The sequence below is a fragment of the Barbatula barbatula genome, assembly GCF_947034865.1.
Source record: "Barbatula barbatula genome assembly, chromosome: 4".
NCBI classification, from domain to species: domain Eukaryota; kingdom Metazoa; phylum Chordata; class Actinopteri; order Cypriniformes; family Nemacheilidae; genus Barbatula; species Barbatula barbatula.
In genome coordinates this window covers 9713599-9734579 of record NC_136768.1, presented here as the reverse complement: position 1 = coordinate 9734579, position 20981 = coordinate 9713599, and the positions used below count along the sequence as shown (strand labels likewise).

At 38.7% G+C, this 20981-nt stretch overlaps 3 protein-coding genes and 1 long non-coding RNA gene across 15 annotated transcripts in view; 2 read left to right on the top strand and 2 right to left on the bottom strand.

Moving 5' to 3' along the window:
- pawr (PRKC, apoptosis, WT1, regulator) overlaps positions 1-5929 on the top strand; it is a 43223-nt gene extending 37294 nt beyond the window's left edge. For both annotated transcript variants that reach the window (XM_079454740.1, XM_079454739.1), the window contains exons 5-7: positions 2312-2399; positions 3142-3246; positions 4678-5929. In XM_079454740.1, the coding sequence (XP_079310866.1) occupies positions 2312-2399; positions 3142-3246; positions 4678-4764 (280 nt within the window). In that variant the 3' untranslated portion in view covers positions 4765-5929. The remainder of the gene's footprint in view (positions 1-2311; positions 2400-3141; positions 3247-4677) is intronic.
- A 582-nt stretch (positions 5930-6511) lies between these two features.
- Positions 6512-9640, bottom strand: LOC306893173. The gene is made up of 4 exons (XR_013786548.1): positions 9492-9640; positions 8666-8733; positions 8484-8579; positions 6512-8253 (listed from the first exon to the last, which is right to left on the bottom strand). It is a non-coding gene; the product is annotated as an uncharacterized lncRNA (long non-coding RNA).
- LOC306893170 (uncharacterized protein) lies at positions 7191-14186 on the top strand (the record flags this gene model as incomplete). 11 transcript variants are annotated; one of them, XM_079454848.1, is made up of 10 exons in its annotated part: positions 7479-7600; positions 8496-8708; positions 10147-10203; positions 10705-10779; positions 11776-12449; positions 12578-12623; positions 12878-12969; positions 13201-13311; positions 13413-13680; positions 13835-14186. In XM_079454848.1, 7 exons carry the CDS (start codon positions 10744-10746, stop codon positions 14045-14047), a joined length of 1440 nt encoding a protein of 479 aa, XP_079310974.1. In that variant the 3' UTR covers positions 14048-14186. The 11 variants fall into 11 exon arrangements, with proteins under 11 accessions (XP_079310972.1, XP_079310973.1, XP_079310970.1 ...); XM_079454845.1 differs by having other exon boundaries at positions 7508-7600; positions 10420-10779; XM_079454846.1 differs by having other exon boundaries at positions 7191-8708.
- LOC306893172 (uncharacterized protein) lies at positions 13952-18744 on the bottom strand. The gene is made up of 14 exons (XM_079454851.1): positions 18705-18744; positions 17832-18081; positions 17488-17563; positions 17120-17367; positions 16938-17015; positions 16772-16842; positions 16560-16690; positions 16198-16426; positions 15985-16071; positions 15632-15885; positions 15084-15212; positions 14777-14917; positions 14589-14706; positions 13952-14467 (listed from the first exon to the last, which is right to left on the bottom strand). The coding sequence occupies exons 2-8, from the start codon at positions 17997-17999 to the stop codon at positions 16218-16220; spliced, it is 981 nt and encodes a 326-aa protein (XP_079310977.1). The 5' UTR covers positions 18000-18081; positions 18705-18744; the 3' UTR covers positions 13952-14467; positions 14589-14706; positions 14777-14917; positions 15084-15212; positions 15632-15885; positions 15985-16071; positions 16198-16217.
- Between the last annotated feature and the right edge of the window lie 2237 nt (positions 18745-20981).

Sequence of the window (20981 nt, the reverse complement as noted above, 5' to 3'; positions counted from 1 at the left end):
ATCCAGACTGTGCGGTCAACGTATTTATAGTGATGGCTTCCAACAATGTCTCTCTCACCGACCCCTGCCGAGTTTCCAGGAGCGGATCATTACATCTGCCTCCTCCCGTTTCCTCTCCACAGGGGAGTAATGCTAGAGAGTGCCTGTTTCATTCCCAGGACATGAACATTTAGATTGGACATCTGCTCCATTCTAAGAGCCAATCAGATTTAAACCCCACCACAATGATGGAGACACGGCAGAATATATCACGCAAATATATGGACACACAACAGCGGCTTTTCCTAAAGGATCTTTTGCATTGAATGCAACATATGTGTCTTTGAAACGTGACAGAACCCATGTTTGAAACTAAGTTTTGTATTTTTATATTTTACTGTATTTTTTTGTATACAGTGCTAGGGTGTTGAGGGTGGTTACTAGGGTGGTCTGGGCAGATGCTAGGTGGTTTCTGGCACAAGCAGAGAGAAGCTATACCCACATCAATGAAATACCTTCAGTGAACTTCTATGGAATTTTATATGCATCCACCGTGCAAAATTAATTATAATAAAATACTTTTCAGTAACAAGACATACAGTTTTTGGATCTTCGCTGCAAATTATACAGGATGAGATACCGTGTGCAAAATTTACTCTGGGTTTGTTTATTTCTAGGTGTACGATTTTGGGTCTATAATTTTTAGACTGGTTGGTTGCAAGTCATTTCAACGCCTTACACGTGACCTGAATATCCTCCTTAGATCAAGCATTCCATCACACCACCTTATTAGCAAGAGGATTAGAACGCCTGTCAGTCAAGAGAGATGCTTTTGGATTAACTGTACCAAATATTTGAGCTGGAAAATGGCTTTTTAATGCCAAGTGATAATTGTTTAACCAGCGAGTTCTACCAAAGTCCCTTCAGCCTCTGTGAGTTGGTGAGATGAGAGAGGAGAGAGAAGATTAAAGTTGCTTCCTCAAAGAATAAAGTATTTCTGTAGGGCCAGTGTTGCATTTGTTACTTTCACAGCTGATTTCACAGTCATTTCATTCTAGAACATGTCTGAAATTCTTCTTTTTTTAACTGAAAAGTGTTTGAAATGTCAAACGTCAGATGGTTTGCTCAGTCCTGCTTTACATTGAGAGTGGCCAAAACTGTTTAATTTAGATGGGAACATTTTTTATATTTAATTAGAAATGTATTTCTATGGACAAAAATGTACGTAGTTCCTTAACTAGTTTGTTACACTCTGTTCACACCAAACGCGAATTAAGTGTTTTGTGGTAGTAAATTACATACAAAGTCAATCGGACAAATATTTGTCAGATTGACATATAGACACAAACTCGCGGCAGGCGTTGCTAAAGACGCGAATCAGGCAACGCGATTGCTGCGAATGCGCATCAATCTCGTCTTCCGCGAAGGTTGAGAATATTTCACGAAAATTACAAACTTTTCTCGCGAGACAGGGAACTCGTTTGGTGTGAATCCTAGCATTAGTTCTCTACAGTTTTCCTTTTATAATGTCCTAAAATAAAACCACACACATGTGAGCCTCTCTCTCTGATTTCATTCCTCCCGTTGTGGAATGTAGACACAGGCCTCACTAAAGCAAAGCGGCAGCCCAATAATTCGATTCTCAGGAGGGGTTATCTTCTAAAAGAGTGAAGTATTATGAAGGAATCCTCTCCAAGGCTTGCACATCTGTAATTACTGAAATAAAGCTGGTTGAAAATAAGTTCCACATGAATATTCCCGGAGTGTCTGAGCTTAGGTGAAGAGGAAAAGACAGCGAAGAGAAAAGAGAAAATGGGAATAGAAAGATAGTCTTGTTTTCTCTTTGGCTAACTGCACAGCCGCGTCCCAATGCACAGTCCTCTACCAAGCAGATTTTTCTTCCTAATGAAAGCTCAGTGTGCACGGCTTTTCATACCTTATTTTTACATTTGAAATAAATGGCATACTTTCAAAGCCAATATGTTAAAAGGGTTGAAATCTGATTTTGAAGTGAGAATTGTTCAGAAAGATGGTTTATAAAAGGCATCTTTTGTGAGCGGAACGTTGAGGGAAAAGTGCATCTGTCTTTTAATAATGCTTTAAAGAAGCAGCTCCATTAGAGATGTATTGTGCTCTTGGGAGTGTGTCATGAACTGGGCAAGCTTTTCTACAATACTATTTAAATGTTAATGGGTACGACCCTTTAAAGTTCGTTGTGTGCTTTACCAGGAAAATCTATTCAGTTAGATGTTTTGTTGAAATATGACGAACAAGTGCTTGTGGCACTGAAGGCTAGGCTGTGAATGTCATTTTTTTCTCTGTGTGTGTGCAGTGATGAAGACGGTGGAGGGAACAGACATCGTCATCGGCACGGAAGGGATGGCAGCACCCAGGAGAGGAGAATAGAGGAACTTGAGAGGGTATGTTACCAAGTCCATCACCAAGATGAGGCCACATGCTTTTACATATTGAGATATGAACATCCACATCTTGTCGTTCTTCAAAAAATGACCTCCTGCTACCTCGGCTGATCTTAAATCGGGGGTCGTGTTTCTCACCTCTGTAACTTCTCTGTGTAGCCCTGACCTTTCTCTGGAAGACATGTCTGTCCACACTGCTTTCATGAAACACCGTGGGACCAAGCCCTATGCTGCTCGCTTTCAAATGTCACCATATTTTCAAAGCAAAAACCCACATCACACTGATATTAAATTTTCATTTCAGCATGGGGTCAACGTCCAGATTTTATAAACCTCGAGAGTTATTTTTATTGTGCTTCTTATCTTGCTTGGTTCATATGGTTTCATATATATATATCAGCATGATTCTGACAGAACTGTAATAACCTTCATATCTGACACCAACTTAATTGACTTCAGATCTGTCACGGATCAGTTTCAGATGTAAACATAATGCCAAGACCTTTGCTGGGGTGTAGTGCCAGGATCCATTAAGCATAAATGTGTAATTGACTAAATTTAAATGCAGTGTCATTTGAATAAAAACATCTGCTAAATGAATAAATGTAAATGTAATTTCATCACTTATAACGTCACAAAACAGAAATAATAAGCAACAATAATCCGTCTGCCATTCATTTTGATGACAATGCAGAGATGTGGCTGACACGGCTTTTAATGTGACATAATTGTGTGTCCTCAGGAGCTGACCTTAGAGAGACAGGAGAACACTCACCTGTTGAAAGCCCATCAAGACAAAGATGAACTGATTGTTAAGCTCAAGGAGGAGATCGACCTGCTAAACAGGGTGAGGAACTAACATCGATCTTTGTAAAATGTTTACATGCTAGTCTTTTAGGATTTGTTTTACCTTTCTGGTTTAAGTGTTTGTCATTTTGTGTTTTCACATGCATCCCATTAAGCGAAGTCCTAATTAAACGGGGTTATATTTAGCCTTGTTTATTCTGTGCTAATGGACATTACTCATCAGCTAAGCCCTCGCGCTTTTTCGTAAGCATATCGCAGACATCTGCAGATCTCCATTCTGTCCATTTAGTAGGTGTTTCGTATTCTGCAGAGCCCATTTTCCTTTTCGCCCCCATCTCCCATGTCCTCAAACAGCTGTGTCTCACGCAGCCCAGCAACTAAACAGAAACGATTACCAAATTACCACGTCGGTATCTCCTGGCAATCAGCTCCATATTGTAAAGCCGCTCTGCGGCTTAGTGGAAGATTACAATTATCCTCTGCTTTAGGGTAACAAATGCTCACCGGCCTCAAAGTGCATTTCCTGTTAGAGCTCTCTACGTGAGAGTGCTTCCTCTGAATTGGGCTTGATTGGTTGATTTAATCAACATTACGAACTTGTTGTCTCTTGTGGGGACAGATCATAAGGTCTTCTCGGCTCATCTCAGTGGGAGTGGATGGATTTTCTGGAAGGGGGTATTTGTTACCTTGTAGTTTCGTGCCATTTTATAATATTGCGAGAAAGTGTGCATTTTGGGATTGGAGGCCAGTGACTGTTGAGACTGAAACCAGCTGCCATGTTTGAACATCTGCTTGACCTGTATAAAGCGTCAGATGGCCTGTAGGTATTGGTTAACAAAGACTCTTATTTATTAGGACATATTGCCAATAACTTAGAAAATATTTGCTATTTACATTAGCAAATTATAATTAAAAATAAAAAGTAGTTTCCATAGTTGAAAGCCAAGTTGCCAAATGACAGTATGTTATTTCCAATGACCTCTTGAGTTAAAGTACTGCCGAGTCCTTGCTGTTGTCATCCTCAAAGTGTGGCACAAGTGATCCAACAGACTGTCCGTCATCATTAGTGTATGAGGAAACCGAAAATGAACGTTGTCACTTTAGCGCGAGAGCTTTTGATGAGACAGCAGGGTGGCTCATTTACAGCTAATTGAAGCTGCTAATGTTGAATTTGTTATTATTAATCTCGCTCCATTGAAGAGGAGACCCAGGAATAGAGATGCCGTCTGTTTGTACTTCACAAGACGAACACAACCCTAGCAAATATCTAATTGCAACACTGTTACAAGGATGTAATCGTTGCACGATTGAAGTTAGGGTCATTCTTGAAAACAATAACCATCCATCTTTTCCTGTTTGAATGCATGATTGAACTAGATGTTTATATGAAACTGCAACAGTCATTCTTTTGTCCAACTGTGATTATCAGATGACTTGCTCAATACTGACATCCATTCCCTTTCTTTTACAGGATCTGGATGACATTGAAGACGAGAACGAGCAGCTGAAACAGGAGAATAAAACCTTGCTCAAAGTCGTTGGCCAACTTACAAGGTAGAACCGAGCAACCTAAAGATCACGAATGGAGTCTCTCAATGGCTTACTGTGGTAGCCGGAGGGGTTTTCCTAAAGAACACCATAACCTCTCCTCTTCATTCTTCATATTGCCAACATTTTTTGGCTCTCTGGAAGAGAATGTGGAGGCTACAAGAAGCTTGAGAACCAGAAGATCATCAGATATAGAAACAAAGCCACTCAATTACAGAGTTACTTGAGGACTCCTGCTTTAGGGCTGTTAAGGAAGTGATGTTCTATTTAATGTTAATGTGTATGTACATAGTCTGTGTCAAGGGTTGTTTTAAGGCTTGATTGGATAAGGAAATACAACTGACTGTACATGATGCAGCATTTATAAGGCTTTTAATATGTTTTTCCTTCCAGTTCCAAGTGTTTTCACGATAACAATTGTGGCAACCTATTGGTATACCAGTTAGATCTTGGTTATTCTGCCCCTTTTTCTCACACTCAAATAATTGCAATCACGATAATCAATTTAAGGGCTTGTGAAACAAGTAGGAAAAGAGTGTTAACTCTTAAGTTAAGTTTATTTTAACCCTGGTAACTAATGATAAACTATAGCAGTCGATGGTACGTGCTGCCATTCTGTCAAATTCTTTTTAGCCTAGAAACAAAATGGATGACACAAAGAACAAGTTTGGAGCTGGTAAGATGGAATGTTATCATTTGTAATATAATCTTTAAAACATCAATAAGATGTAGCTATTCATTTTGTACAGTTACCAAGATTAATAGCCTAGGCTGCACATTTAAATTAGCCAAATTCAATAAAGATTATTAAATGCATTCATGTGGTCTCTTACAGCCAATAAAGACAACAATCTGATATCTATTTTAAATTGCAATTGCTCTGTTTCGTCACCACTTTGGGGTTCATATCTATAATGATAATGATCTACAATGCTTAAGACGTGTATTCTGTAAAATAATTAGAGGGGTTTTTCTGTTTGTAAGCCGTAATGCATGTACAATACAGAAAATTGAATAAAGGTTTCAATAAAAATCTCATTGAACACTTGTTGGTGGTCTTTTTCCACAAAAGGCCGTTAAATTAATACATATGTACTATTTGAAATGGTCCACAGTCACTTCAACAATGACATTATGTTCCTTAACATGTAAAATATAATAAAAATAATTTACTACTTTTTGTCAATTTATAATTTGAATGAATGTTAATCCAACTGTTTAAGGACGTGTTTCCTTTATCTTAACGTTTGGAAATAAAAGAACAACATGTCTGTTTATCTTGTTAATGGATATTGTGATTCAACACAGTTACATTTTAAACTTGATAATCAACAACTGTGTTGAATCACGTGTATGGTTTTTAAGAATAAAGAGACATTATATTTAGCATATTCTGAGGGCTGCTGCCTTAATCCTTGTGTATTTAAGAAAAAACATTAATCTGTAAGAAACAGTATTTTAATATACATGGCTCTCATGTATCAGAAGTATGAGCACAGACACGAGACTTGATGGTCTAGAGTTCAAATCCTGGAACATTAACATTAGAGATTGTTATTGAGTAGGCCAGTGGGTCTTGTACACTAGGACAATGCACAGTTTTAGATACGGTAGAATAAGTATTTGTTCTTTAACATCTACTTTTAACATTCCATTATTACATGTTCTATATTTTCAGTCCATTCATAAAGATAGTGTTTGTAAATTGTTAGAACTATCAGCACCAAACAAAGCACACAAGAACGATGAGATTGTTTAGAAATAAAACTTTATTTAGAAAATGATCATTAAAGGAACAATATGCATTTCGTCACTAGCTAAATTGCTAAACAATTACAAAGGCAGCTGATGACACTAAAGGAGCCCAGAGTGATTGAAGTTGAAGTATTCACCCGCCTGCCAGTGGAAATCTATTTATAAGCATGTGAGACAACGTTGAGATTTAGGTTGTATTTTGTATATTAAAAAGCTAAACCACTTGAACCAGCCACAACGTGCTGGTAGCAGTGGTCTAGTGGTGTGACCCAACATAACCTTAGACTATGTGGTTTAGGGTTCAAGTCCAGGTTGACCTACTTTATGTGCTCAGTGACACTTCTGCAATCTAGATGTATACAATCATAGATAAATGTGCCAGTAGAACAATCACAAGAATGCAGGATCTTGTTTACTAAGAAGTGTGGGCACTAACATTAGACCAAAAACTTGGACTTGAACTCCACACCAATTGGAGTTCACATACCTACATTTTCTCCTATGTAGATGAAACATAATAAATAAAAATTAGCCAGGAGACCAACCCAAATAGTACAGGGCTTTAGTGCTTACACTTGGTTAGGAGGTCCAGGGTTCAAGCTTGCTGGAAGCTGTGTACTTATTTGCATTTCTTATGCAATCAAACTAAAATATAAATGCCCCACGTTGCGTGCAGGTCCCAGGGGTTCAGAGGTAGGTAACACTGATACTTGGTTAATAGGTCCAAGCTTCAAGTCCAGCTGCCTGTAGTTGTGTAATATTTCAATTTTTTTATAAAATCAGATAATTAAAAAAAAGATCAACACACCAGCAGAGGTTTTACAAACATTTAGGGCCCGGTGGTTCAGTGCACATGAGCACTGACATGGGACCGAAAGGACCAGGGTTCAAGTCCATTTTGACAGTGTTTGTGTTCTGTTTCACATTTCAATGCAATGATACTGATCAGGTGGTTCAAGGTTCAAGACCAGGTTAGCATTTGCTTGCTTCCTAAGAAAGACAAACAAACACGCTTGCTTTTGCACTTCTCCTACGAAAGACGAACACGCCTGGAGAATCGCCGAAACCCTGCGGAACCCATTAGCACAGTGGTAAGAGCACTGAGAGCGGACCGGGTGGTTCAGGGTTCAAGACCAGGTAAGCATTTGTTTGCTTGTGCACTTTTCCTACGAAAGATGAACACGCCTGGAGAATCGCCGAAACCCTGCGGAACACATTGGCTCAGTGGTAAGAGCACTGAGCGCGGACCGGGTGGTTCAGGGTTCAAGACCAGGTAAGCATTTGTTTGCTTGTGCACTTTTCCTACGAAAGACGAACACGCCTGGAGAATCGCCTGAACCCTGGGGAACCCAGTGGCTCAGTGGTAAGAGCACTGAGAGCGGACAGGGTGGTTCAGGGTTCAAGACCAGGTAAGTATTTGTTTGCTTGTGCACTTTTCCTACGCATCTAAAGGGTATAACAAAAGACGAACACGCCAGGAGCATCGTCAGAAGTGTGCAGAACCTAGTGGCTCAGGGGGTATGAGCACTGACACTGAATCGGAAGATTCAAGGTTCAAGGCCAGGTGGCTGACATGCACACGTTGACCGTAATCCGTAACACACAGGGTGGCTGACCCATGTGTGAAATGCGCAGTCCAATAAAGGGTATACCCGCAGAAGGGGGGAAGCACCGGAGCGTGTCTCTCCCCGAGATTCCAGAGTGTGTAAAGAGGGGGTTATGCTCCAGATTCCAATATTTGGGCCTAAAAAAAATAAAAAATTGCCTCAAAAAAAAATTTAAGCATACCACCCCCCTGCACTCTTCATGCGGTGCCGCTCGAACCGACTATCGCATGGCATCACAGTACCGTGAGAATTATTCAAGTGTACGCGGTCGACACTTGACACTCTCTCTCCTGGTAATGTGATGTCATCCGCTAATCGGTTTTTGCGGAACTGCATGAAGTTGAACACACCGATTGACTCCACTTACCTCCTCTAACAGGTGCAGCTCCGCCTCCTTGGTATCAGGCTCCGCCTCCTCGGTGTCAGGCTCCGCCTCCCGGGTGTCAGGCTCCGCCTCTTCGTGCTGCAACACATAAGAAATGTCAGAACATTCAAACAAGCCCGGCTGGAACAAAGGACCAAGAGATTCGGTGCCTTTAGAGCTCATACCTCTTTATCCACTGCGGCCTGCCCATCAAAGACAGTTCTTCTGGTAATTGCATTTTTTCTTCATACCCCTGAAACACATAAGAAATGTCAGAACATTCAAACACGCCAGGCTTGAAATAACCATTTAAAAATCCGTGTAGGCTACTTACACCTAGAATTTACTGACTGCATATATAAGTTAGTATGCTTAAGTGTCTCATTTTTAAATAATGAATTGTATAATGCAGATGATTTAGAAATTAAGTATTAACTGAAGAAGACGATAGAATCTTGTATCGACATTATTCAGACGATAACTGATTCCTTTGACGATATTTAGCCTGTTCGCCAATGAATGTTGCACATTAATATTACAAACGCGCATTTACTCGCGCGAGAGAGCACGTAATGCGATGATGAAAGAGGTTGTTGTGCGCGTGAGGGTTTAAAACCAGCAAGCGAGTTGTTCGCGTTCGATGGCGTGGACGCAAATATCTAACGTGTAAAAACACGACCCTGGAAAAAACCGAACGTACAGCTTGAGAAAAGTAAAGCAAAAGAAATGCTTGCCTGTCTCGTCCTGTCTAACATGGCGGCGTAGTTAAAAACAATTCAGCGACCGATGTGGGCCTTTGTCTAAAACACGCGTGTGGCAAAACAGCGCATATGTGCGAGAAGAGATGGATATTTGAGAGCCGAACCACAAAATATGTCGGAACTATTTACACGAGACGCCATTGGTCTGCAAATACCAACGAGAAAGCATCGTTTAATCGTGAAACAACAGTAAGCTATCAACGTCACCCTTAGACAATTAAGTGGACAAATATACAAGATGTCGTCTTACCTTATCATTTGGGTCATTGAGTAAAAGAGGTTTATATTCCAGTGTATATCAGGACCATAACAAAATCGTATATTGGGTTAAAATCAGTAATGGTAAATTCTATGAAAACTGCAGCGTCCCAGCGTCACATGATCACGTTTATGAGTTTCAGTTTTGTGAGGTTAACTGTGTAATACCGCCACCTAACGTGAAGAATTGTTTTAATTCATATAGTTGAGATCGTCGCTTCTTCTAAATTCCACGACTTCGTATATATAGAGAAATAAAACTCTTTATTGTTTTCCGCTTTACATACTGATTTTCTTTGACTTGACCTCAAATTTGCGTCATCCACTCCACTAGGTGGCATAAGCGGGCTACCATCCCGAAACCTTTGGATCCTTGTCAAAACACGACGCTTGATAACAATCGCCGCTAAACCTTTAGCCAGTCACCTGTTAATCTCATTAAAGTACAGATTCCGCATGTGACGCTTAGCAGCACACTTAACATTCAACATCGGTCGTAAAACGACCGAGACCCGCGATACAGCGCAAGAATCTAGCATAACACGGGACTGTCCTGTAAGTAGCTCTTTTATGGATTTAGTACCTTTGTTGTAGCATTGAAGTAATGTTGCTGTGTTGTCCGCACGCTTCTCTCTCACTCTCTGCAGCAGAAACCTGGATCGGCCCGCCGCGTGCGCATTGAGCGGTGGCTTCACGTGTATGGGGTCAGATTTGTTTCATTATTCTGAATAAATAAACTACGATTCGCAAATAAATATAGAGAGTTTCACAAATTTTTTTTAAATCCACATATGCACAAAAAGCGAACCATAAATATATGTTAGACGTTCCACAAAAATAAATGCAATTCACAAATAAATACAATGAGATTTGCAAATAAAAATTATTAACAAATGTATTTTAATGATATTTATTTGTAGATCGCTTTCTTCACATTTGTGGATCGCTTTCTGCACATTTGTGGATTGCTTTCTGCGCATTTGTGGATCAGTGCACGCATTTGTGGATCAGTGCACGCATTTGTGGATGGCTCTCTGTGCATTTGTGGATTTTGAAACATTCCTAACGTCAAGACGTGCGCACAATCCACAAATAGGTGGACTCCGCCCACTATCTACTCGAGGCAATCGGACAGCGGTCTCACGGTGCTGACCAATCGCGGCACGTTTCCCCTACGACCAATCACGTTTTGATTTACAATGCAGGGCGGGAACTCAAGCTGAAGCCGTCTCGCACTCACATAGATGCTCAAAATGGCGGAGCGGGAAGAATCACGACAGGTGAGTCTTGTTAGTCATTCAACAACAGACTTGTAACATCCAAAAATTAACAAGCACCAGTATTGGCTGTGATTTTATATCTAGTGACAGTAAGTAAGTATTTCGCGAAAAGATTTGCTCTGCGACTGTTCCATATTAGCATCGATGTAAGACATAGAAGTAGCGATGGGTAATACTCTTCTGTTATGTAAGTTAAAATATTGTTTTAATTTGTTTTTACCTGTGTTTATGCATGTATTTTGTGATTTGGCAATATTGTAATATTTACAGTCATGTCAATAAAGCTATTTGAATTGAATTGAATTGTAAATGTGCAGTTGGGTAATTTGTTTGATATTGATGTACCGTTAGAAAATTTAAATAAACTTGCATTAACTATTAACTTAAGTAAACATTTCTACAAGTTTGTTTCAAATGGGGGTAATCAAAGCCTGTACGTTTTATAGCACATTACATGACAGTCAAGTAACTAAAGTTTAAAAAAACGACACCATGCACTTGATTGTCCTTGATACTGTCTCTTATTTTCCTACAAAGAGCAAAATTATTTTCCTTGCTGAAATTGGCGACACTATGGTTTGTCTCAATCAAGGGCTAAACCTTAGTTAAATTGATATTTATGTCGCTTTTATAAAAATGCCTTAAAATATATTAGTGCCATTGTAATGTATTCTAACATATTTCTGGGCAAGTCATATTCTGTAAAGACAGGTCAAACATTCATTTTAGTCTGGGACTAGCCTTAAGCCTTGTCTGTGAAACCTTTGATATCAAAGTGTCCTTTAATTCTTGGGACATTTTAAGTACAAAGCTCTAGAATACCAGAATCTGTGAATCCACCACTGATCTATAATAGTCCATATAACAAAGGTTATTATAAATCAAACCTTTTTTGTATTTGTCTATTTGATTATGTTAACCAGTTATGCTTATATCTTATTTTGATCATACCTTGTTATATTGAATAACTGTTCTGTTTATGTAAATGCATTGTAGGAGTCTGTGAGAGAACAAGTTCTTCGAAGACTACTTTCAAGAGTGACTTATGCACTGGAACACCCACCGCTGGACATTGAATATTTGCAATTTGTTTGTCATCAAGAAATGCCCTTAATTTCTGCCATGTCAGCAAACATTGGAATTTCAGAGGACTTAGTCAGAAGTTTGATGAATTTGGATTCTCTTATTCAGCAGCACAAAGAAGCCCAGCAGGTGGCAACTGTAGTGGAGATTGAGAGACCAGATGGATGTGGACGTCCAAGAATGCATATATCCGAGGACAGATTAGTTTACTTTCTGAAGCTTGGAATACCTCAGGAAAGCATCAGTAAAATTTTAGGTGTCTCTCGTACAACACTCTATCGGCGGATGAGTGAATGTAACTTGTCAGTTTCATCACTCTACAGTAGTTGTACGGATGAAGAGCTAGATTCCTTGGTGTCTGAAGTCAAGAGTACTATGCCAAACATAGGGTACAGGGTTGTCAGAGGAGCCCTCATTGCTAAAGGATTCCGAGTGCAGTGGGACAGAATATATGCATCCATGCGTCGTGTTGATGGTCTTGGTGTTCTTTCACGAATGTCCCAGCTTGGTTGTGTTGCCCGACGAACTTATTCGGTTCCATATCCCAAGTATCTATATCATATAGACACAAACCACAAGCTCATAAGGTAATGCCAACTTCAACTGTAGAACACATGTATTTATGTGTAAAATGTGATGCTTTGGCTGCATTTTATTTTCATATGATATTGTAGTTGTTTTCTAACTTGCCCTGATATTTTCACCTTTGATTTAGATACAACATGGTTATCTTTGGGGGTGTAGATGGATATTCAAGAAAGGTAAGACATCTCAACCTTAGAACTGTATTCTAAATATGCATTCTATAATTTGTGCTGGAAACCAGTCACTGTACACCGTCAGGAAAAATTAAACAAAAGATGACAATGGCCTGGAACCCTTTAAAAAGGCCTAACGGTACATATAATATGCAGATATGTATACATTTGGTACAAATATTTACCTACTAATGTGCACCCTCTAGGCGCAAAGGTGTACTTAAAGGCTTTTGTGCTTTTTTTTTTCCTTTTTTCAGATCATGTACTTACGCATTGCAGACAACAATCGCTCTGAAACAATGCTTGGATTTTTCAATGAGGCAGTTGAAGAGTATGGTTATCCCCTGAGGTAAGGTTTAATCAAGTTTTACAGACACTTAATGTTTCCTCGACAGATTTGCTTTTTAAAACCAGTAGTGCTTTTGATACTTACACAATTGATACACAAATAATAGTGCCTGAGGAATGTCACTGGTGTTTTTTTATACCTGCAAGTTACAATAATTTGACTATGGTATTAGACATCTAATCTGGTTACCTATCTGATTTAGAATTTTGAAATCAACATTTTATTTTTCAGAGTGCGTGGAGATCACGGTGGAGAAAATGTAGGTGTGGCGCGGCTGATGTTTTCAACACGAGGAACAGAGAATGCAAGCTTCATTGCTGGCAAAAGTGTGCAAAATCAGCGGTAATTGTACCACTCCCCTTCTCACCATATAGTTCTGAGATACTAGTCATTAAATTTTTACAGACCATGTGAATCATAATTTTTATACTGCGTTTTACCAGGATTGAGCGCCTTTGGCGAGACGTTCAGATGTGTGTCACTGGAGTGTATTATGACATTCTACATCGGCTTGAGGACTGTGGATATCTTGATATAAACAACTTCACCCACCTTTTTTGCTGTCATTATGTTTTTTTACCACGCATACAAGCAAGCCTCAATGCTTTCAGGGATGCTTGGGATAACCATTCCTTGAGGACCGAGAACAACCTGACCCCAAATCAGCTGTGGGAAGTTGGGCAGTATCAGAATCCAATAAGTAACCCTGAGGTAATTTCCTTAACCCTGAAATGCATTACTGTGTATTTTCTTGTTGTTCCACTTTCTCTAGACAGGTACACCTTCCAATTTTCACTGTGGTAGATATATACTGTATGTTAAAGGTAGAGTCTAAAAATAACCAAAACGATATTTTTTGTTATAGACATATTTTCCAAACTCTGCTGCAGCTGAACATGGAGATGTTGAGGCTGATCACTTTGGGGTCAATGTGCCTGCAATTCAAATGTTGCAACTCACAAATGAGCAAATTGAGCATCTTGTATCACAGATAGACCCACTACAGGAGTCTGATTTATTTGGAGTTGACGTATACCTTCAGACGCTCACGTTTGTACAGAATTTGGTTGCAGGTTAGCTTGAACACTTGTATGTATAACATTTCACTTAATTTGAACAATGCAATCAAAGTGCTTATTTAGTATTTACTGCATGTAAAAACAGGACAGTACGACATTTCTAACATGTGCAATTAAATTCAATGATTTTGGAACATCAAGAACCTTGAATAAGATTTCTTCAGTCAAAACTAACTGAGTAAGAACATCATCAGAATCGTATTGTGAAAGTGTTATACCAATCCAAAACCAGTAGATGCTGTGTTTGCACAAGCTTGCAAAGTAGAAGAAAACTCATCCATTGTTATTATGTCAGCAGGAAGCATTAGGGTCCTGCTGCAGGTGGAAGCCTTGAAGAATTTTCCCTTGCACACTTTAACCTGCAAACTGTTAGATGGAACCTCCCATCTAGTCCAAAATGACATAAGATTCTGAGGTGGCTGTATAGAGAATTACAAAGTTTATATAAACACATCTCTAATACTATTACAAGACATTACATCAAATTACAAAATTATGAATAGTATTAATAGCAGCAACTTCACTGAAAAGGTAACTTACCTTTCTGAATATATTCCCGAAGAAATGTAATTTGACGAGTGACAATTTCAGGGTGCAAAATGTCATCATCATCGTCATCAGAATCGGGAACAGGCCAAGCAATGTGCTGAATAATGACCTACAAATAAAATGTAAAACTCAAACACTTTAAGAGATAGAACTTGTGTCTAATCAGGTAAAGGATATACCTCTGGACCATACTGAACTTCACATGCCCTTGGGAAGACGACTTGAATTACATCTTCTCGTGCTGTGATCAATGGCCAAACCTTGGTTTCTTTGATTCCACGCCTCAGCTGCTTTACTTGACATTTAGTCCTGTACAAAACCTAAGGAAAAGTATACTTTAAAGATAGTGAATGGACTTGCTTAAATTACACATATCTGGGATTTACTAAATCTGACTGAGGAACAGCAGTGTTTTATAACATTAATGAACAGTCCAAATGACAACAAAACAAATCAAGTAGCTTATTAAAAGATTCAGACACTCACAGCTTGTTGCAGCAACCTATTGAACAGCCATTTCCGGTGGTGTTCAGAAAACCCAGGAAGGTCCCATGACCCTGCAAGTCTGGTAACTTCCTCCTTTTCCTCTTCAGAGAGGTTTTGGTTACCTTGCAACTAATAAAAACATTTAATTTAACAACATTCCAAAAGCATACAACTACACTGCTTTATTTTAATTACCATCAAGAACCTCAACTTCAGATAATTCTGTTTACTTTTGGTTTTAAGTTAAGAAACCACATTTAAATGTCACGGACATTTAATTTGGTCAAAATACATATTTACATAAAATTTTTGTCAAAGTGATTTGCAGCATACTGGTTGCTGGGTGTTATTAGTTTCAAGCGGTTGCTATCTGAGGATAATAACCCTTGGAATGTCGGAAGTGGTCAATCAGAATCATGTATTTCAGAGCGCAGTGTAATAAAGCCTTTTTTTATAGTTTGAAAAATATATGTACTGTATAATATGTACTCTGTAATTTGAGATGTTTCTTAAATACAAGTAAATAGACAGAAATGTTTAGCACCTACCAGTTGGATGGTATGCCTCTGTTCCAAATCTGGACAATCTTCTAGTTTAATCTCTGCAGTCTCGATGGGACCACCAATCAACACGTGAACTATGGCTGGACTAATTCCAGGAACCAAAGGCCCACCATGAAGAAAGGAGTGGCCTATCATGCGCCCAGCAACCACAAATAAGTCACTATCAATCAGAGTTTGACTGCAACATGGAACAAGGTGATCCTGTTCACCCTCAAACAGGAGTGTTACATCTGCTATGCCTGAAAAGGAATTCAAATGTGTTAAAGATAAATTCTTTATCTTTTTTCCATAAATTAAGACAGTAAAGTTTAAAACATTTCCAATAACACCATGAATACCAAAATTCAGTGAAAAGCCAGTCCTCAGCTTTTCAACAGCCATACTCAGGAGATGTCTATTGACCCCATCACCAATGGCTGCATCTCCTGTAAAATGTTTTAAATTAATTTCAATGAGGATACATTATTAAAGATGGCATGAAAGAACATAGCAACAAATGTAAAACAACAGAGAAATGTTTGGATTACAAAATCTATAAATCTGCTAATTACCATATTAAAAAAAGTACATATTACAATATATCTTGTAATATGCATTTTAGTGGAGCAGCCCAGTTGATTCCCTTTGCCTTATAGAAAGATAATATGGCTCTGTCTTGGTCTTCAGGGCTATCTTTCAAATCTAGATAAAAACGCAGTGGCTTTTCCTTGCTCTGTTCTCTCAGCACAGTCCTGCAGAACAGCAGAGATGCTTTGCGTGGATCTACAATCCTCATCCATTCTATCAGGAAGTGAAATAATCAATAAAATAATCAGATCAGCCATTCTTGCATGAACAATAATAAAATAACCCCTTAGGTTATTTTGTTTTTATTGATAAGAATAGTACAATAAATGTTACCCTTCAAATGTACCTTTCTTTGCCTGTTCAAAGATGAAGGACCTCTCCAATGATCCAGATGATTCCACTCCTGATGATGATGATGGTCCAGGAAGATCTTCAGTCTGATAGGGACTGCCATTTGTGTCATCCCTTGGACTATTTCTTATTTAAAAAACAAAAGTAAATCTCAGATGTTCATTTTTCAAGTTTATTAATTTTGAAAACTATCTTAAGTATTACTACCTGTCAATGCATAAATTAACATGGGTCTGGAGAAAATCAGTCAGTATAGTTGTCTGGCAAATGGGGCAAGTCTGTAAAAACACACATTTAGGAAAGGTTATTGCACTCAATATGAAAACACTGATGTAACGGTTTTTTCTTTAGGAATATCTGAAATAATAACTACCCCAAATGTCTCTTCAGCATCTGTGACCTGAACATCATCAGGAGGAGTATCCTCTTCTATAATCTCAGAGTCTGCTTTCTATTTCACAGGTTGCATGAATTAATTGTTTAATGCTCTAATTTTCATTAAAAAAATTCATATAATTTAATGAAAACAGTCAAATGAAGAATGAAATTACTTACTGAACATTCCTGTACGTGTAAAGCCAACATCTGAAGAGGCATTTTCTGGCCACAAGAGACACAGTCGGCATGGGGCATTTTAGAGAATTCAGGAGCATCATAGGGTAGAGGATCTGTGGAAAGTGCTTCCTGGATTGGAACCAAGTAAAGCACATTTTTCCCATTGTTGGAGGCAGATTTTAGTGCCCGCAAAGTGTAGCCCTCTGCATCAGTTAGAATCATTGACAGTTTTCGGCCCCCACTTCCACCTTTTTGAACAGAATGTAAATACAGTAATATCAGTATCACTTTTTTGGGGGGCGTGTTTTTATTATTTAGATAATTTTATCACATTGTAATATGTTCACATCTAATTCTCAAATGTGTACCTGTGGCTTTGTAAAACATCCAGCTTCTCTTCAGACATTTTAACTTTGGAAACTCTTCCTCCAACTGATCAAAAATCTAATGAACATATAATAAATGACTATTGTCATTTTTCTTAATAAATGATAATTTACTCAAACAATGTTTTTAATACACTGAATAATTCAGCAAGAAAACATTTCATTACTAAAAAAACATTACTATTGCTTGAAGTGTTCATGTCAAAAAGCCAAAGTATATAATTGGACCATCTGATACTTTATGTGATGCTTTATTATCTGTGGGGACAATCTTCAGGTTTTTTTATTAATTGATCATGTGCAGCACGTTTGTTTAATCATCTTACCTCATCATGTTTAGCAGATTCTGTAAAAGTGACAAGCCTCTTGCCAAGTCCAGCATGTGCGAGCACAAGCTCCTCTGAACTAGTTGGTGTTAATTTGGGCGTGTTTGAAGCAGCGGGTTCAGATAAGACATAAATCTGTAGTTCGGTTGTTTTGATCCGTGGAACCATGTGTGTTGGCTGTGAAACAAACCGTCTTTTGCCTTTGCCTCTTGAATGGTCACCACTAGAATTGAAAAAGGCAGGAAATTGCCTAAAAATGCAAAACAACAATTACTAGTGGCTTCTGTCAAACAGTAAAAGCTAATGAAAGCGGTTTAGGTGGGAGACTGCACAACAAAAAACAAGAATATTCTCCCTCTATGGGCCAAACCTTTTCAGAGCATGATTCACCCTAGCGTCTGAGGAGAGGTTGGATGAGGGAAAAGAAACAGAGGGAGAGGGGATATGTGCCTGTGGGGGATTGGATGTGGGGCGGCCCGGAGTTAGATCCTTTGCAATTATCTGCACTAAAGCCCGAGCTGCGCTTTCCACTTGTGCAGAAAGTTCCTGCACAAACAGTCACAAAATCTTAATAGGATCATACGGAGTCGCCATTACATTAACATGTAATGATGAAACAATTAGTTAGTAGGCTACTAGTTCTCAGGCCTTCGAAAAAACCTATTGGAAACATGGTAAATAATTTCTACCTACCTAGCTAGCTATACGTAACAAATACGAACATGGCAAGAACACTACTTAATACCGCCTTCACGTTCTCACGGATTTAGTTGCAATCCGGGTTGAAGTAGGTATAATCGAATTTCCGAGAGCACGTGTGAAGGCAGCATAATTGTAGCCAGTGATTTGTGTTGAATGACTAACAAGACTCACCTGTCGTGATTCTTCCCGCTCCGCCATTTTGAGCATCTATGTGAGTGCGAGACGGCTTCAGCTTGAGTTCCCGCCCTGCATTGTAAATCAAAACGTGATTGGTCGTAGGGGAAACGTGCCGCGATTGGTCAGCACCGTGAGACCGCTGTCCGATTGCCTCGAGTAGATAGTGGGCGGAGTCCACCTATTTGTGGATTGTGCGCACGTCTTGACGTTAGGAATGTTTCAAAATCCACAAATGCACAGAGAGCCATCCACAAATGCGTGCACTGATCCACAAATGCGTGCACTGATCCACAAATGCGTGCACTGATCCACAAATGCGCAGAAAGCAATCCACAAATGTGCAGAAAGCGATCCACAAATGTGAAGAAAGCGATCTACAAATAAATATCATTAAAATACATTTGTTAATAATTTTTATTTGCAAATCTCATTGTATTTATTTGTGAATTGCATTTATTTTTGTGGAACGTCTAACATATATTTATGGTTCGCTTTTTGTGCATATGTGGATTTAAAAAAAATTTGTGAAACTCTATATTTATTTGCGAATCGTAGTTTATTTATTCAGAATAATGAAACAAATCTGACCCCATACACGTGGGTCTGGTGCGCGGTCCTCAGCTGGCGGTGTATTTGCACATTCCTCCTCCACAATCCTCACCTGCACTTGCTGTCCTCAGAGGACACATCTTTAACATCAGAGGCTATGATGACATCTTCTTTAACGTTATTTTCTCTGCCTGGATTGTTTATCGTGCCAGCACAGTTTAAATAAACAGCATAAAGGGGATTTAATTATTTTATCTTGTGATATTATAGATTTCACTTCAATAATAATATAAACCGTTATCTATTTTATAGGTTTATTCCGTGCGTTTACTTTCTTTGTTAAAGCATTGATCGTTGCATTGTGAGAACTAAAGATGGTTTGTGTGAGCTGTATATAAAAAGTCCAATAATTGAAAAAAATTGAAATGGTTTTTAAAAATAACAATAGTTTGTTTTCTCTTCACATTGTGGCTTCCAAATAACGGACAACTGTGGTGTTAAGAGTCGGGAAGAGTTTTGGGAAGCTCTGATGTTTCCTTTTGCTTCACGGCTTTCCTACATCCAGCTATGATTGGTGTAAGGTGAGAACAACATAGAGCTGTGATGGCATTAAACAGTTCTATCGCATTACAAAACAGACCGAACTAAACATGATGCTAAGGTAAACTAACAGACAATATCTGTATATTTGACATTCAGCTTTGTGATTGGTCTCCATTGTTAAAGCACAGAGTCAGAGAATCCCAGATCTATAAAACGAAAGAAAACACATCATGAGAACATTATGAACAGAGTCATTGCCCTTGACCTCCTTGTATTTTGTTTTTCAGACAAACTTGTGAGATGAAAGATGTGCAGCTATTGCATTCCACCAATACCACCTCTGTTCTCCAAACGTCTATCTTCATGGTTACAAAGAGTTTATGGGAGACCTTTTGTCAATCACAAGCGGGCTATAATTGGCGTGTTATGTCATAGAATAAAACTTGAAAATATTTACCAGAGACCTTAATTCAGGCGATTTGCCAAAAACCCATAAACATTGGAGCGATTGAACCGGAAGTCCTAAAATATGAACTCGTTTCAGGGTTTTGCATACAAAAATACGTCATCTCTGAGCCTCCCTATAGACTTGTTCGACTTGATGCCGCAAGATCAGACAGGCTGATGAAATCAAAGTACTGCAAACTTTTTACTCGCGGTACTTTGATTCCATTCACCTGTCGGATCTTGCGCCAAGTCGAACAAGCCTAATATAGCCAAAGTGTATAGCTACCTAGAGGCGAACTCTGGAGCTTTTGGGGAGAAAATGCTTGATAACTGACATGGTTTCTAGCGAACAAAGGCTTTTATCATCATGTATTATAACATTCATTAATTTCTTTAACAATGCAGCTGAAATTGCCATCGCGACAGAAGAAAGCCAATAGCTTTAATCCCAAACACAAAAGATATTTAGAATTTAGGTAACCGCACAGCCCCCATTCACTTTTATTGAAACCAATGCAAGTGAATGGGGGGCTGGTTACAACATTCTTCAAAATATATTTTTGTGAAAGAAAGTCATACATACAGGTTAAAAAATGACAAGAGTGTGATTAAATGATGACAGAATTTTCATTTTGAACTACTCCTCATCCAATCTCATTAATACTTGTTGGCAATTATAGCGCAAATCTCTCACTTACCTCTGGTCAGAAATAATACAGTAACCAAATCAAG